The following is a 16,245-nucleotide window of genomic DNA, read 5'->3' as shown; positions in this document are numbered from 1 at the left end:
GATATGAAGATGAGGACGAGTGAACGAGGGATTTTAAAAAAAAAAAATAATCATATCCCTCCAATAATTTCATTACTTAGGTAATTACGTTAGTTTGCTAAGGATTAAGGCTATTTTGGTATTTAACAAATCGAGTTTGTTAGACTCTATTTTGCTCTTTAAAATTACACTTGGAACTCGAGTTTATCTGTGTTTCACACTCGAGTTCCAAGTGCAATTTCAAAGAACAAAATCGAGTCTAACTAATGAAATTGTTTGACTTTTATCGTTATTTTCAAAAAAAAATCCACGAACAAGTGGATGATAAAAGTTAAAACATTAAATTTATTTTCAAATTATAAAAGGAAAAAAAAAATTATCTTTATATATATATATATATGTATATATAAAAGTGATAGACAACTACTCACAATTTGCCACATTAAAATTGTGGTAAAAAAATTATAAAATAATTTGTGATCTTAAAACTATTCAATCAATAAAAAATACTATAAATATTAATAATATTTTATTTTGAAGAGATTTATTCTACCAAAATTATTGGATTATAACTTTTAAGATAACTAATCACTAACCCGTGCAATGCACGAAAAAACTATTAACTCTAAAAAAAATCCAATAATTGGTAAATAGAAATTCTAAAAAAAATAATAATAATTAATTGAAATTAATCAAAACAAATAATTAATCAATCAAAAATATAGCTTTTAATAAATAAAAAAAAACAAAAAACAAAAAATCGCATGAACCTGAATAAAAAGCATGTGAGATGAAGAATTAAGATTGATGATGCAAAGAAAATCAGTAGGCTAGATGCTTCGGACTTGGATGGACCACTTACTCTCTCAATGGCCTGAAAAAGAAAGAAAAGCGATCAAAGGTGACCGGGGCTGCCGGCCAAAAACCCTCCGATGGCGAAGTTAGTTTTCTCTCTATATTTTTGGAGTTCCAACTTTTTGAAAGCAATAAAAACGTACATTTGCTTTGTCTGAATAAGCGTTTATATAGTATTCTAATAGACAGTTATCGTAATTATAACCTCCACTGGATTCAAGGAGGCGCAAGGATTTAAAAATAACTTCCATAACCGTTTAGGAGTTATGTACTACAACGGATACTTAGAAGTTACGCGTAAAATAAGGAATTGTCACATTATACTCGGAGATTTTCCCAAGTATAATACCCTCGTCCTAGTATCCCCTTGTCGAGTGTACTTAGCTCATGAATAGGGCCCGTTTCGTCTACGGACGAATTTCTTCAAGACGAGCTTGTCGACACTCTGGACGAGCGTCTCATTCCCTGGTCACGCAGACCTCGTCCGAGGCTCTTCCTCCTTGGACAAGATAGTTATAAGTAAGGTTTTCAGGGGTGCTTGAAATACTAGTTGGATCACGGACGACCTCTATGGACGGCTTCAAGATAGGCAAAACCAGTACCCTATCAAAGATTAACCAACTGAGACGCAAATACCAAAAATCTCAAAACTTAAAACTTTAAAATTAATAGAATCCCCAAATTCTTCTTCCGAACCAAACAAAATTTAACAAATTTACATATAACATATCAAATAAAAAAATTTCGTTCCTTAGGCTGGAAAACATAGGTTGCATCTTTAAATTTTCTATTAAAAAAAGATATGTTTTATCTGCCATATGCAATATAAAAAAATTATTAGTAGAAATTTCAACATAAAAACCAAACCCACGATTATCAAAGTGAGTCTTTTTTGTTCAACGTTAGTTTTTTTTAGTCCTATCATAATTTTTGTTTTTATATAGATTATCAACGTTTGAGTTTGAGTTTAAATTAGACTTGTTACAGAGATAGAGTTTCACTCCTTGTTAAGTTTTGATTAAACAAAAATAATCTTATTTTAAAAAAATGATAATGATGGGTTTGAGTTTAAGTTGGAATTATTAAAGAGATAGAATTTCACTCCTGATTAAGTTTGAACTAAAAATAATAATTTTATTTAAATAAAATGATAATTTTATTTAAATATTGTGCTGAAGTGAAAAATTGTAAGAAATTCAAAAATTTCGGTTATATATATATATATATATATATAGAGAGAGAGAGAGAGAGAGAGAGAGAGAGAGAGATAATTTTGTATTCATTATGAAAAATGCAAATCAACTAAATATTATATATATATAGAGAGAGAGAGAGAGAGAGAGAGAGAGAGAGATAATTTTGTATTCATTATGAAAAATGCAAATCAACTAAATATATATATATATATATATATATATATATATATATATATATATGTTTGGGTGGAGCAATTAAGGAAAAAGAGATAAAAAGAAAGACAAAGGGGGAGAAAGAAATATAATAAAATTAATTAAAAACAAATGGTATGTTCATACCTTCCTAATTGAGTTTTAAGTAATTGTCTTCCTTTCAAATTAGTGGGATTATGGGAATAGATGCTGAGAATTGAATTTGGTTTTTTAGAATTTGAAGAAGAAGGAGAATCTGATAAAGATTGAGAGACATATGAAATAAAGAACAAAGAGAAAAAAACAATGTACAGATAACTGTAGTAGTGGGTTTGAAGGTGAATTTTTGAGTTTTGAATTTGGATAATTATTTGTGTTTCATAATGGATTTTGCTGAAATTTTAAATTTGTAAAATTTCATGAAAATCCATTATGAAACACAAATAATTATCCAAATTCAAGGCTTGCGTTTTGGGGTGAAATGGAGGGGGTGGATCAAGGCTTGCGTTTCGTCTGTCCGTTTCTCTGTCCTAGTAAATGGGTCCCCTGAAGGTTTTTTTGGTAGCTCCCGTGGGTTGAGACAAGGAGATCCCCTATCTCCGTTATTGTTTCTTTTGATAATGGAGGTTTTAAGTAGACTTTTGAAAAAGACAGAGGAGTGTAATCTTATTCAGGGATTTCAGGTGAGAGCTGTGAACTCTGCTGGGGTGAGTATTTCCCATCTTTTATTTGCGGATGACACCATCATATTTTGTGAGGCCTCTAGGGAGTAGCTGCTGTCAATAAGGATGGTGTTGTCTTGTTTTCAGGCGTTTACGGGTTTGAAGGTCAATGCTGGGAAAAGCGAGATTGTCCCCGTTGGGGAGGTGAATAATCTAGATGCTTTGGCTAATGTGCTTCAGTGTAGAGTAGGCAGTTTGCCTATGAAATATTTGGGGATGCCTTTGGGATCTTCTTTTAAGTCTCCCTTGATCTGGAATCCTATTTTGGAAAAGATGGAGAAGAGGCTCTCTGGGTGGAAGCGTCTTTATTTATCTAAGGGTGGTAGGCTCATGTTACTAAAGAGTACTCTCTCAAGTCTCCCGACATACTTTCTATCTCTCTTTACTATTCCTAAAGCAGTGGCGGCTAGATTGGAAAGTATTCAGAGGAATTTCCTTTGGGGGTCTTCTAAGGGGGGTTTCAAATATCCTTTGGTGGCTTCGGATAAGGTGTGTTTACCCGTTGAGATGGGTGGATTGGGGTTAAGAAAGGTGGTGTCGTTTAATCAAGCTTTATTAGGGAAGTGGCTATGGAGATATGGCCATGAAGATACCCACTTGTGGCGTCGGGTTATCTCTTCAAAATATGGCGAGGATCAAAGGGGGTGGAGGACTAGAGATTGCAGGAGGTCCCATGGGTGCGGCCTTTGGAGAAGCATTAACGAAGGTTGGGAGGACTTTTCTAAGCATCTTTTTTTTGTAGTGAGGCAAGGAACTCGTATCCGTTTTTGGCATGATAGGTGGATTGGTGACGAGATCCTAAAAGTTCTCTATCCTGAGTTTTATGTGTGTTCAGTGGTCAAGGCTGCCTGTATCTCTGAGGTTTTGTGGATTCTAGAAGGGGGTACTGTTAGAGTATGGAATTTAACGTTTTATAGAGCGTTTGAAGATTGGGAGTTGGCTGCTTCGTATTCTCTTCTCTGGCTTATTCAATCCCGCATTCCACAGGGTAGTAGGAGAGATACTCTTTACTGGCGGCCTAAAGGGGATGGTATGTTTGACACTCAGTCTTACTACCTCGCGATCCGAGGTGCTTCGAATTCTTGGCTTCCTTGGAAGGGGGTTTGGAAACCAAAGATCCCCAAGCGTGTGGCTTTCTTTCTGTGGTCTACTGCTCATGGTCGGATCCTCACCTTGGACAACCTTATGCTTAAGGGTCGGCCTTTGGTTAATAGGTGTTGCTTGTGTTGCAAGGATGGGGAGTCGGTTAACCATCTTCTTTTGCATTGTCCTGTTACCCATTCTCTTTGGTCTTGTATGCTTCAGACCTTTGGGATTCTTTGGGTTATGCCAGGTTCGGTGGCGGAGTTGATACCTTGTTGGCATCAGTGGCATGGAAAGGATAAGTCGGACATATGGAACTTGGTTCCAGGGTGCTTAATGTGGATTGTGTGGTTGGAACGAAATCGTCGTTCCTTTGAAGACAAAGAGAAGACCTTGGTTGAGTTGAATCTATTATGCCAGCGTAGTCTCTTAGAGTGGTCTCGTTGATGGGGGTTTACTAATTGCTCTTCTCTCGCTGAGTTTTTGCCCTCCCTTAACTTTGTTTCCTAGTAGTTTTTTCTTTTTTTTCTTATTGTTCATCATCATGAACTCCTTGTATGCCTTTCTTTCCTTTATTTATAAAAGCTTTCGGATTACTTATCAAAAAAAAAAATTTGTATAAGTGCTTTTTATTTATTTATTTGTATAAAAATTTGGATAACTACTTGGTAATTTTTTTTCTCAAAAAAAGAACTTGGTAAGAGGTTAAGTTAAACTTCTATGTTTTTATTTACTACAATTATTTATTTTGTTTTTATTTTCCCCCTAGATGTCTAACGTGAGAGAGAGAGTTTATAAACAAACAAACAAACAAAAAAAGTGAGAAAAAAAAAAGGACCGAGAAAAAAAAAAGTGAGAAACAGCAAGAGAAAAATAAAAGCTATTACATTTGAATTTTGTAAAATGCAGAGGGGCAAAAAATGGTAAGGAGAAATTACTTATTTTATTATTTTAATTTAGCTAAAATTTAAGAGTTTTACTAAGCCGAACTCAGACACAAAATTTGTCTTGAAGTCATAAATAAGAAAAAGGAAAGGAAAGATCTGCAGTTTTTGAAAACGTGCATCACCCAGTGGAGGAGTTATTCCTAAAGCACCCCACCAGAGCTTTGAACAAAAATGTTTGTGAGGAAGAAGTTTAGAGGAATTTCCTGTTTGGTATATGAACTTGAAAGCAGCATCAATGGTAATCTTCAAATGCATCATGTTACATAATCAAGCACCTCATTGAAATGCATATTATGGTTCAAATATAGGATTGAAGAAAATTTATTAGATTTGTCCAAAGAAAAAAGACGTTAATTAACGGTGGCAGTGATACCATATGGTTATAAATAAAAATAAATAAAAATCTAGCACCACTTTGAAATGCATATTATTGTTCAAGGGATAAAATTTAGGTACAGTAACTTAAGTATTGTTCTTTAGATTCACCTCTTAAGATTTAACCACGTGACTACTTAACTAAAAAATAGATTTTCATCACATGAAGCAAAAATTCACACGACGGAATCTTAAAAGCAGAACCTAAGGAACAACACCTAAATTTTGTACCTAAGTTTTACCCTTGTTCAAATATAGGCTTGAAGAAAATTTATGAGATTTGTCCAAAGACAAAATATGTTGATTAACAGTGGCATATGGTTAAGAATAAAAATTTCGCCAAGAGAGAGCCAGTGTTGTATAATTTTATTTAGTATGTAACAAACAATGTATAACAAACATGAATTAAAAAATAATGTTCAAAAAATAAGTTCGTGCTAAAGGGGCAACTACAATTGAGCTTGAATTGAGGCCAAATCAACACATAGTGTGCATTTGGGACCGATTAAAAATTAATATTATTTTACTATTCAGCTTATTTTTACTACTATTCATGGGCTCTACTACACTTTTTGGTACTATTCATGGATCTTACTATACTATTTCAATTAATTTTTACCTTTATCTACAGTACTTTTAGTAATAAATTTTCAATTGCAGCAAAATAAGCGGTATTTAAACACACCCTTACACTAAAAATACTCTATATTCCAAAGTCATCTTATGCATATTATAAAACTTGTAGACTACTCTCATGTATGAATTGCCAATTCAAACGAAGTACGATTCTTAAAAGGTTCTTAAGATAACTCTATTATTAAGTTTTTAGAATCTAATTCTTCCATTGTAAAATGAGCGGATTGTTTTGGTGTCTTTAAATTGTTGATGATATGACAAATCAAATCCACTCATTTCAAAAAGAGTTTGAAGAACTCCACGATAAGTAACCCTACAAGCTTTGAATTTAATTGATTTGAATTATAAAAAACCAAACAAATAATTTTTCTAATATAAAATTCAAATATTACAAAAGTAATTGCATTCCAAACAATCATTCAAAACTATAATATATCTTAACATCACAAATAATCAATAACAATATATGAAACAAAATAAACCACAACAATTAATGTCAAATTACAGTAATCGATTTATGGAACATAGATAAAGATAAAAGTAAAAGCCGAAGATAATGATTCGACAGTCGCAAAAAATTCAAAGATGACAATAAAAGTCAATAGGAACTAGGGTTTCTAGTGATAAAGAGAAGTGAAGGATAAGAGCAAATGCATCTTGGCATCTCTAGTGAACAGAAGGGTGACAGTGGCTAAGAAAATAAGGTGAAATTGAGGTCTAAGAGTGAAGCAGCCACAAGACTTGGGAGAATGCAGCTAAGATGGAGAATATGTTTATATACCTAAGGTTTTGAAAGGTATATTAATTAAATGAAATTTAGTTAAACGAGTTCCGTTGGACACGAACACAAAAAGTTTATGAAATGGGTCATTTGTGTCAACTTGAATATGAGACAAACTTGTTAACGCTCTGTTTGTTTCGTTGAAAAACATTCTGTAAAGATAGTTTTCCACATTTTTCAGTGTTTAATAACACAAAAAAAACTGGTAAATGAAAAACTATCTTTAGTCAACATAAAACTCTAATAAAAATAAGGTTTATTTTCTATAGGTTGTTTTCCAAAAATTTTTTTTGGAAAATAATCTCTCTCTCATGCTTTGCATTTTCTATAAATATTATCTTCATTTGTAGCCATGAGAAACATAATTTTTTGGTGTCTTCTCTCTCTCATGGTAAGCTTTTTCACTTTTTCTCTCTTCCCTTTGCTTCTTCTCTCCTCACACCCTCACTGTCATTAACTCTGGTCTCCCATTTTCTAATAAATCTCTCTCTCTATTTGACTCCTTTCTCCTTGTTTCTCTCCCCTTTGTAACACAATTCTTTGATTAGATTTTTTTCCTTCACTGATCAGTCAATAGCTCTGACTTGCGAAGAAGAATAAATTTGCAACAGTAATTCTTTCATTCCTCTCTACCAAAATCTCAATTCTTTGCTTGAATTTCAAGCTTGATTTTCTTTTTTCTCTAAGAAATTTTCGACTTGATGAATTCCATGCAGAAATTACTTCTTTTTCGTACAGTGCAAAAAAATAAAAATAAAAATAAAAAATAAAAGAAGAAGAAGAAGAAGAAGAAGAAAGAAAGAATGAAGTAAAATATAAATTTTAAACATATTACCTATATTGCTCTAAATTGTTTTTACATGGGACAATCTTTACCGTGGACTAATAATATTGTTATATAACAAATGATAATTGTTCAAAAAAATTACATTTGTTGGCAGATACTTTATGCAAATACTGTGCAGTAATGATATATTGTGCAAATACATTATGTAAATATATAATTTAGAGTAATATTGAAGACTTGTACATGGTTGACCATAATAGACAATTTAGAATACCAACAAAAAAATTAGACAATTAAAAGTTATTATTATTTATACTTATTGAAAATGTATTATCCTGTCATATATATACAAATAGTTGATATATGTGTATGTGTGTACGTACATACGTTACTATTTATATATATGAGCAAGATAAGTGGTAGAAATCATGAAAATTAGGCAACTAATTAATTTTTATTGTTTCTATTGTCAAAATTTTAGTATGAAACTAAGTTCATTCTTGGCTTTTTATTTATAATGATTAAATTAGTTAGTTTACACAATACACATGTTTTAAATTATACAAAAAATACTTTTAAAATATTTCATACCAAACACCAGAAAATATTCTCAAGCTCAATTTCAAGGTTGTTACCAAATATTAAAAAATAAGATAGTTTTCTAGAAAATGCTCTTTAGAAAATGAATAATTTTCCATACAACATTAATGCTAAAACAAACAGAGCGTAAATCTCAACCCATAACTTGCTAACTTCATGTCATATCAGGTCGAATTTTTGCCACCTTGGCTTGATTCTTCAGTAAATACACAACAATGGCAAGTAAAATGACTAACAAGATGGCCCACAAGCTCAATGCTCCTGTGAAAAAAAAAAAAAAACCAAGAACTGAGAGAGAATCCAAAATCAACACAAGATAAACAAACCAACAATTCAACAGCGGGAAATGGATGCGTTATAAAATAATCAGATCAAATAATCAATAGAAGCGTGTACCAGTTTTCTTATTTTCCTCAATTAGTGTCACCCTTGCACTTGAGTCCAGGGATACAGATGCCAAAGCCCTGTATTCAGAGTTTACATGCGTCACTGTCAAATTAATTGAAGGAAAAAGCTGCAGCATAATTGTGATCGAGAACTAAATGCAGATATGTATATTACAACCTTGAGTCATGCGAGAATGAAAGTGCAGTTACAAAGCCAAGGTGTGCTTTCCTAACAACTGTCTGAACCTGTTTACTGGCTGAATTTAAAATATAAACGTCTCCTTGAGTTGTCCCACTGCGAGTCAACCAATCAAAGGGAGGAAATGTTAAGTGCTAGAGGAAATGTTAAACATACACCACACCATAAGTATTGTTACAGACCAAAAAAAATAGAAAGTTCACTTTTTCAGAAATTGAGGAGGTCCTTCCCACAAAGGATTGGGCCAAGGATGCAAGTTTTAACCATTTCAAGACTGCAAACAGATTGGGGGGTGACATATAAAACCATTTTCGTTAAGCCAACTGTCCCAAAAACTATTGCAGGATGTCTTAGAAAAAAACATAGTATAAATTGCAAATTACACCCTTAAAGTTTAAGTGTTTGAATTACCTATGAAGTTTTAGAATTTGAATTTTACATCCTGAAGCTTGAGAGTTTGAATTTTACATACTAACGTTTCAAAATTTGAATTTTACCCCAAAAATTTTAAGGGTGTTTGGATTTTACTTCCTAAAATTTGGGAGTGTTTGAATTTTACACCTTGAAGTTTCAAAATTTGAGGGTATTAAATCCAACTAGTCCTAAACTTTAGGGAGTAAAATCCAAATTCTAAAACGTCAGAGTGTAAAATCCTAACATCCCAAACTTTAGGGGATAAGATCCAAATTCTGAAATTTCAGGGTGTAAAATTTAAATACCCAAACTTTAGGGGTGTAATTTGCAATTTACCCAAAAAAGTAAGTTATATTGTCAGTGTTGACCATAGTGACATATATCTATACGGTAGATAACTCAAGATGGGAGGATTGCTAGCAATGTTGGTAAAAGCGAGGGGCGCACTTAAGCGCAAAGGGCTCTTGGAGGCTAGGCAGAAAGTGCAAAGCGCAAGCGCGTGCCTGATTGAAGTGAAGCGCACATTTTTAAAAAATAATTTTAAAATTTTAAAAATTATTATTAATGAGAAATGTAACAATCAAATTATCAAATTATCATATAAATTGAAATAAAACTTTTTATATAATTCATATAACATTTAGATATGCCCTACTTTTGCAATTTTAACACGAAAATTGCAAGTCAAGTCATTTTATTTTTTTGGATAAGCTAGATATTAGTACTTCCATGTAATATCCTTTCTTAAATCTCCTATATCTATAATGCCCTACGACTAATGAGTAATATTAGTTAATAATTTAATCACTTAATGACTATAACTCTGGAAGAATTAGTTTGTTATGTTCAAAATCAACCACTAAAGTAACAATTACCACATATATTATATCATACTTTTCTTTTTTTTTTTCATGAATGAGCTAAGAATACGAGGACATTGCAACATGGCAATTGGTACCAAGGAGCTAGGTGGGTTACTGTTTCAAGGAGAAAAAATAAAAATAGAGAGGATCTAAGAGGTTGTGGGTTGGGTTTTAGGGCAAGTTATACTTAAATTTTTTTTTTTTTTGATAAGTAATTTACACTAAAAATATACAAAATCAATAGTTTATATCAATAATGTCAAGATCCTATAGCTTTAATTCAGTTTTGGGTTTTTTTTTTTTTTTGAAAAATAAAAAAGCTCCAAAAGGCGCACTTTGAGCTTTTTGAAAAAGCACGCCTAAAGCGTGCTTCTTTGAATGAGCTTAGCTTTTGAGACAAAAAGCACTGGAGCCTTGGGCTTCGAGCTTGAGCGCGCTTTAAGCGCGCTTTTAACAACACTGATTGCTGGTGATAAAAAAGCCCAATCACATCTATCAAGGATAGAGAACTTGAAAAATAAAATCATGAGGAAGGTGAAAATTCATCTCCGCAAGAACTTGAACTAGCAAATTAAGTTTTTACCAGGCAAGTAGCTTTCCATCTAGTGAAACATTGAAGGCCGAAATTGTGTCACGTACTACAGTCTTTGATCCTATCCTCTTCCATGTTTTTGTATCCCATGTTACAATGCTTCCACATTTACCTGTGTAGAAGAATAATCTTAATGGTCAGCTCATGAAACGGTACAGTATAAACGGTAAGCACTTCTTTCAAAAACTGGGAGGATGGCTTCTAGTCTGATTTTCACCTGTCACTGCAGCAATATATAGAACCTGATTCATATCATTACTCACAGAGAATCTACAAAAGCAGAAAACTTCATCCTGTACATAAACAAATCTTATTAGTTCAATCCATATTATAAAAGATTTATCCAAGAAAATCACGAAGACTTTTAAAAGATATACTAGTATTATACCTGTGCAATTCACATTTGTATAAAATCATATACAACAAAAAATAACATTTCATTAATATATAATCGAAATTAAACATTAACATTGATAGCAAAAATAAAAGGAGAAAGTGACTTTAAGTCGTCTCACAAATTCATCTTGTAAGATCAAGTTTCTATCAAATCATAAAATAATAGATTATTAAAATAAAGAAAAAACTTTGTTTAAATTTCTTAAAGAACAAAGTTTCACTCCAAACATGTTTGGAGTTATGTGGTGATTTATAAGACTATCCATGATTATTATTTAAACAAGTCACATGACTTATTAAAAAAGTCATATGAGTAAATATACGCATCGATAGTCTCTTCAATTGCCACATAATTGGATGAAGGAAGATAGCTCCAAACATGTTGGGAGCCAAACTTTTTTCATTCTTAAAACTTTCGATAATTGAGTTTTATTTGGAGTAATATTTAAAATTTGATAAACTTTCGTAATAGAACACCAATACAATACTCTCATTTCTACAATAAATTTACTCAGTATATGAGGTCATGGTCAGATGATCCCACTAATAACTTACATTGAGTGAGCCATTATTTCGGTACTTTTTTACAATACAATCTGCTTTCGCTTGTTGATGTTCAATAACCATACAATTGAAAAATACTCAACATTGCATGTTAAAATCATCAAACAATCTACTTGACTGGAAGTAGCTGTCAACTTAGAAAGCTAAAATTGAAAATAATTTGATTTTCCCTCACAGGAGAATTTTAATCAATTGCTCACATTTTCCTTTGGAAGAGAAGCTATGGCTGATTTGGAAGTCAGATCCCAAACCTTAGCAGGACCACTGTTTCCTAAGGAGACAAGATACTTCCCGTCAGGGCTGCAGGACAACAAAGTCAGATACTTAATATAACTTCATTACGAATAAAGGAGGTAGCATGTACAATATTCCTTTTTTTTTTTCCTTTTCATGGATCTTGGAATTTAACAGTAATATTAGTCCATGCCATCAACCTGAAATCTAGATCCTTCACAGATTTATGAGCACCAGCCTTATCAAGAATAATAACCATGCTAGGCCACTCGAAGACCTTTAAATTTCCATCCTGTACTGCACAAAATTCAGATAGTCATTTACATCTTATATTTGCATGAACCATGACACATTTTGGAAAAGAGATTCAGCAATGGCATAGATGAAGCACAACTTAACTCCATTGAACACCACAAAATAAAAAAAAACAAAAAATTTCATTACTTGAAAAAATGTTAATCTTTAAAAAAGAAAACCAGAGAATTGGCCACGATGGGAGCAAGATATTACAAAGAAGAATGATGTTAGTTGTAACAGGCAAATATATATTCTGATATGGTAATTGAGATAACTAGGATGTCTTTTCTAACAGAAGTTTAAACTTGTAAGATTAGACACAACCAACACATGTGACTTACCTACCAAAAATGTATGTAGACATCTCTAAATAATCGCATGCTAATTGTTGTCCAACATCTCAATGTCATGCAGCAAATAAGTAGTCTAAAAAATGTGAAAGACAATATCTACCTCGCCACCTGCAGCAAGTGCAGAACCCTCATTGTTAAACGCTAATGATAATTGCTGTCCAACATCTTCCAACCGGTGCTGCACTTTATCAGACTTCTTTAAAATTAATTTATAATGTTCCCCATCCTCACTCTTTTCTTCAACCATTTCATACCATCTGCATTGGAAAAGCTCGATTACAAATCAACAACTCCCATATAACTGGAAAGAATAACGGCGACGGTTTAACACTCATACACATCTTTACAAAATTGAGTTCCTTCGCCTTTATTGCGAATAGCATGCAGTGGGGTCCACTTTTAAATAGTACATCTTAGTAACTTACCTAAATTAGTTTAGAGTCGCTTATTTTAAATGCAAGAAATGCAATTCATTCTTTTTTTTTTTTTTTTTTTATATAAGAAAGTGGCATCCCAACCACTGGTCAAACTATTCCACTCCAGGTCCATGCTCATGAGACACCCTAGAAACCCCATGGACCAATATTGTGGTGGATGGAACATGGGACTTCCAGGTTTATGGCATATCCTTCAAGTCAATGAAGCCACCACCTAGGTGTCCCTAAAGGGACTCGTTTTATTACTTATTACTGCAAAAATTATACTATGATAATGCATTTCAATTATCGTAGTAGTTATTATTAGACATTGCAACCAAGACACTAAGCAAATCAGTTGTTAGTTAGATGATGCAGACACGACTTCCAGAACTACCTACTGATTGTAGTTTCTGAAGTCTACACTCTACACACAATACTATTCAACAGACCTGTTCACAGCATCTTGTTCTAACATCGCTTGCTTATTGTACCTTCCATTTGATCAAATCTGTTTGGTCACTCTATGCTAAGAAAATCCTAGTTTGCTACGCTTGTCAAAACCATACATAAATTCCATTTGCACTCTTCTTAAAGAATTGGTCACTTAATTCAACTTTCCTTTTAATCTTAACATAAATTTTGGAGGTAGTAGACTAGTAGTAGATTTTTTTTTTTTTTTTTAACCTTTCTAAAAAAGAGCCTTTAGACTCCCCTGCTGGGCACAAAGATAAACTGCTTAGCTTGTCAAGGGTAAAAAGCCCTGAATTAGCCGGTAACTAGTTCTAACAGGTGGGGTCAGTTAGCTTGTTCACTACTAATTTGAGCAAACGGGCTAACAGACCCCCAACTGTTAGACCCAATGGATGCACTAATCAGTTTATGCAATTTGGTAGCTTTATTTATTTATTTTTTTTTTTTTTTTTTGAGAAAAACACACACCCACACACATATATAGAGGAAAATGAAATAAAATAAGGGAATACACTCTCACACCAATACCAAAACTGCATGCAGCATTTAATATCGCAGAGCAAATGATAAACTTAGTCTCAATATCACACTTTACCGATGTGGGACGACTCAACAACACTGAGTATCTTTTTTTTTTTAGAAAAACACACACATAGGGGAAGGGGATGAGATAAAGGAATTCATTCATATGCCAACATCAAAACTGCATAAGGCAGTTAGTGTCGCGGAGCAAGTGATAAACCTCTTCTCAATATCACACCTTACCGATGTGAGACAATTCAATACTACTGAATTTTTTTTTTTGTTGAGAAAAACACACCATATATATATATATATATATATATATATATATAGGAGAAGGAGATGAGATATGCGAATACACTCACACCACAACACCAAAACTGTACGCTGCAATCAATGTTGCAGAGCAATCAATAAATTATTTATTTGTTATTTTCAATATTTAAACAATATTACATGTATTTTTATATATTTATATACCTACACGTATTTCTAAAATATATAAAAATATATAAACAGCATTGCTAAAAATCTCTTCTGAAGTGGGCCCATATATTGGTTGGTGAGTTAGGGCTTTTTTAAAGAATGAATACCTGCAACAATTGGGGGATGAACAAAAGACTCCGTCTCCATTCGGATGAACAGCCGTTCTATAAGGCAACTCAGAGCCAGTTAAAAGCCTAAACACCTGAAAATCAAACCCACAAATATTTAATGCATAAATTTGCAAAATCTGTAATTCAAAAAAACTATAAAAAAAAAAAAAAACCTAATCCCTAAAATTTAACAGTAACAAACAATTTCCTTAAATCTGAATTGAAAAGAGTATTACGGGCTGATCGGAGAGGGAATTGGCGTCGGAATCGAAGGCGGAGATAAGGACAGCGTTGGGGATACCACTCCGACCCTCGCCGCCACCGCCGGCCAAAACGACGTCGTACTGAGTCGAGTTGGAAACTTCACCATTATCGCTGGATCGATCTCGATCTAGATCTCGATCTTTGGATCTACGCCAACCGGCTGAATACAAAGGAACACCGTATTTCCGAAAGCTGAGAGAAGAATCAGTCTTTTTCTTCGCCATGCCCATCACTGTGGAAAATTTATACTTTTCGGTTCGTCATGTCGGTAAAGGTTTCTCCGCTTATCTATAACAATATGTTAGTGTGCTTTCCTAGAAGCATCCAAAATATTATTTTAATAATTATATATATATATACACACACATAAAGACCCTTTAAATTTTCTTTTTCTTTTTCTTTATGGGATTTTTTTTATATTAAAATTTTTTGGAAAATAAAATATTTTATAAAAGCTATTTCATTTTTTCTATATTTGATAGCGATTTTAAAATAAGTTGAAAAATTATCTCTTGATTTTTCTTGTTTAACTTTGTGTGAAAAGATAGGGTTATTTGAGATATAGGTGCTGTTTGGATAAGTTGGCGTTTGCGTTTTGATGAAAAAATTTTGCGTTTTTTTTTTTTTTTTTTTTTTTTCCTTCTGCTGATGCACGATTCAGGGGGACAGCGGTTACTGTTCATGCTACTGTGCATGAACAGTAGCCGCATTTGCTGACTTTTCAGCACTTCTGTGGGTCTCGTGTACTGTTCACGGGACCCACAAACTTCACTTTTCAGATTTTTTAAAATTAAAAATGGGACCCACGGTACTATTCACATATTTAAAAATTATTTTGGTACAGTATTTTCAGTTTTCAGTTTTCAATTTTCAGCAATAAGCTGTATCCAAACGGACCCATAGTAGTTGTTTTCTAGAAATTTTTACCGGAAAACAACTCTACCACTATCTCATGTCAAATAATTTTTGGTTGACTAATCTTTTTCTAATACTATCAAATAAAAGAAAATGTAAAAAAAAAAATTATGTTTTTCATTAAACTACTAGTATTTTGAAAATTGCATTTTAAATATAATTTTTTTTTTGTATTAATCATCTAACGCGTAGTTATCAAAATCAAATTGAAGGTTGACCTAACTGAAAAACACGTTTATCGGTTTAAATTTATTAATTAAGTAATTAATATATTTTTAATTATAAAAATAACTAAAATTAAATAAAATTAAGTCAAGTATCTAGTTGATAACCAACAAAAAAATATTATATCACATAAATTTGAGAAATGATATTTATAATATTTTCATAATAAATTATAGATGGTTAGATGTTATTAGTTCAAATTTGAGCGTAACAGTGAGATTATTTTTTGTCTTAACAATAACAATCAGTCACTTAAAATTTATTATGAAAATATTGTGGACATAAAGATTTATTTATAAATTTAGATAATATTAAACACAATATTTATATTTAATTATCCAAATTATATCTAACCCTTTTTTTAGGAATATATAACCCAAAA

The 16,245-nt window shown here is 32.4% G+C and overlaps 1 protein-coding gene across 1 annotated transcript; it reads right to left on the bottom strand.

Annotated features, from left to right (window-relative positions):
* Nucleotides 1–8,089: 8,089 nt before the first annotated feature.
* Nucleotides 8,090–15,049, bottom strand: LOC142643334 (SEC12-like protein 2). The gene is made up of 11 exons (XM_075817899.1): nt 14,696–15,049; nt 14,457–14,551; nt 12,552–12,708; nt 12,002–12,093; nt 11,768–11,867; nt 10,825–10,900; nt 10,599–10,719; nt 8,718–8,834; nt 8,550–8,617; nt 8,258–8,414; nt 8,090–8,214 (listed from the first exon to the last, which is right to left on the bottom strand). The coding sequence occupies exons 1-10, from the start codon at nt 14,951–14,953 to the stop codon at nt 8,308–8,310; spliced, it is 1,191 nt and encodes a 396-aa protein (XP_075674014.1). The 5' UTR covers nt 14,954–15,049; the 3' UTR covers nt 8,090–8,214; nt 8,258–8,307.
* Nucleotides 15,050–16,245: the final 1,196 nt, after the last annotated feature.

Source organism: Castanea sativa, chromosome 7, assembly GCF_040712315.1.
Source record: "Castanea sativa cultivar Marrone di Chiusa Pesio chromosome 7, ASM4071231v1".
NCBI classification, from domain to species: Eukaryota; Viridiplantae; Streptophyta; class Magnoliopsida; order Fagales; family Fagaceae; genus Castanea; species Castanea sativa.
The sequence above is the reverse complement of the archived record's forward strand: the minus strand, read 5'-3'. Positions and strand labels throughout refer to the sequence as shown.

Excerpts from the sequence above, each read along its gene's own strand:
- LOC142643334 (XM_075817899.1), bottom strand. The coding sequence starts at position 14,953 with ATGGGCATGGCGAAGAAAAAGACTGATTCTTCTCTCAGCTTTCGGAAA. Across the intron at positions 11,868-12,001 it reads GTGAAGGATCTAGATTTCAG|CCCTGACGGGAAGTATCTTG; the intron begins GTTGATGGCATG and ends GTTGTCCTGCAG. Across the intron at positions 10,901-11,767 it reads CTTCTCTTCCAAAGGAAAAT|GATGAAGTTTTCTGCTTTTG; the intron begins GTGAGCAATTGA and ends GTTTATGTACAG.